Below are 1325 nucleotides of genomic sequence, written 5' to 3' on the forward strand. Positions count from 1 at the left end.
GCGCGCGCGACACACACACATGCACACACACACACACACACACACACACAGAGATAGAGAGAGAGAGAGAGAGAGAGAGAGAGAGAGAGAGAGAGAGAGAGAGAAGAGAGAAAGAGAGAGAGAGAGAGAGAGAGAGAGAGAGAGAGAGAGAGAGAGAGAGAGAGATGCACGCACACTGTAGGGGCCCGAATAATGGGCCGTACAAGAGTATGGTAGATAGCGAGCTTAGGGAGTAAGGTAGACAACCAAGATGTCTCGACTCCTTTACTGTATAGTAACGATGGAGTGCGGACATAGATATGGATATAAAGATATACAGATATAAATATAGATATATATCTGTCTCTGTCTCTGTCTGTCTTTGTCTCTCTCTTTCTCTCTCTCTCTCTCTATATATATATAGATAGATAGATGGACAGATATGTGTGTGTGTGTGTGTGTGTGTGTGTGTGTGTGTGTGTGTGTGTGTGTGTGTGTGTGTGTGTGTGTGTGTGTGTGTGAACTTAGTCATGTTTATTGAAGGGCGTGTTTGTCTGCCAAGGGAAAACCCAGAGTATCTTGTATCTTCTTCAGTCTCGACCAATTTATCGAGTTTGGGCGCATAACTCCTTCCTTGTGCTTGGATTTCAGTCCCCGACACAACTTTTATTGGATTTCTTGACCCGATACGCTCCCAGATTTAGTATTGCTTTACAAAGTATATATTTGTATATATATGTGTATATATGTATATATACATATATATATATATATATATATATATATATATATATACATACACATATATATATGTATGTATATATATGTATGTATATATACATATATGTATAAATATATATATATACATATATCTATGGATATTTACATATATATGTATATATATATCCATATCTTCTTCTACGACGTTTCCCTTAATTAGGGGTTGTCACTTTCCACATACTGCTTTTCTCCACTTCTTTCGGTCTTGTGCCCACTGCTCTTCGATGTTCCTTTTCTTCATGTCGGCCATCACACAATCCAGCTCTTTCTTTGTCTTCCTCTGCTCCGCTTTCCAGGGATAGGCAGATCCACCGCTTTCCGTATGCCGTCTTCCTCATGCCTTCTCTTCACATGGCCGAATCATGTGAGTCTTGCCTTTTCGATCTTGCTACTAATGCCTGTGATTCCTGCTTTAGCTAACACCTCTTCGTTTGTTTTCTGCTCTCTTAGACTAATTTCTAACATCCACCTCAGCATTCTTATTTCCGTTCTCTGCAGCAGGCTCTCTTCTTTCTTTCTTAAGGCCCAAGTTTCTGCTCCGTACAATAACACAGGTCTTATCACAG

At 40.0% G+C, this 1325-nt stretch overlaps 1 protein-coding gene across 1 annotated transcript in view; it reads right to left on the bottom strand.

Annotated features, from left to right (window-relative positions):
* Positions 1 to 1119: 1119 nt before the first annotated feature.
* Positions 1120 to 1325, bottom strand: part of LOC125033262 — a 339-nt gene continuing 133 nt past the window's right edge. Inside the window, exon 1 of the mRNA XM_047624645.1 lies at positions 1120 to 1325. This exon is cut by the window's right edge and continues 133 nt beyond it. Coding sequence (XP_047480601.1) covers positions 1120 to 1325 — 206 coding nt within the window.

The sequence above is a fragment of the Penaeus chinensis genome, chromosome 16 (genome assembly GCF_019202785.1).
Source record: "Penaeus chinensis breed Huanghai No. 1 chromosome 16, ASM1920278v2, whole genome shotgun sequence".
NCBI classification, from domain to species: Eukaryota; Metazoa; Arthropoda; class Malacostraca; order Decapoda; family Penaeidae; genus Penaeus; species Penaeus chinensis.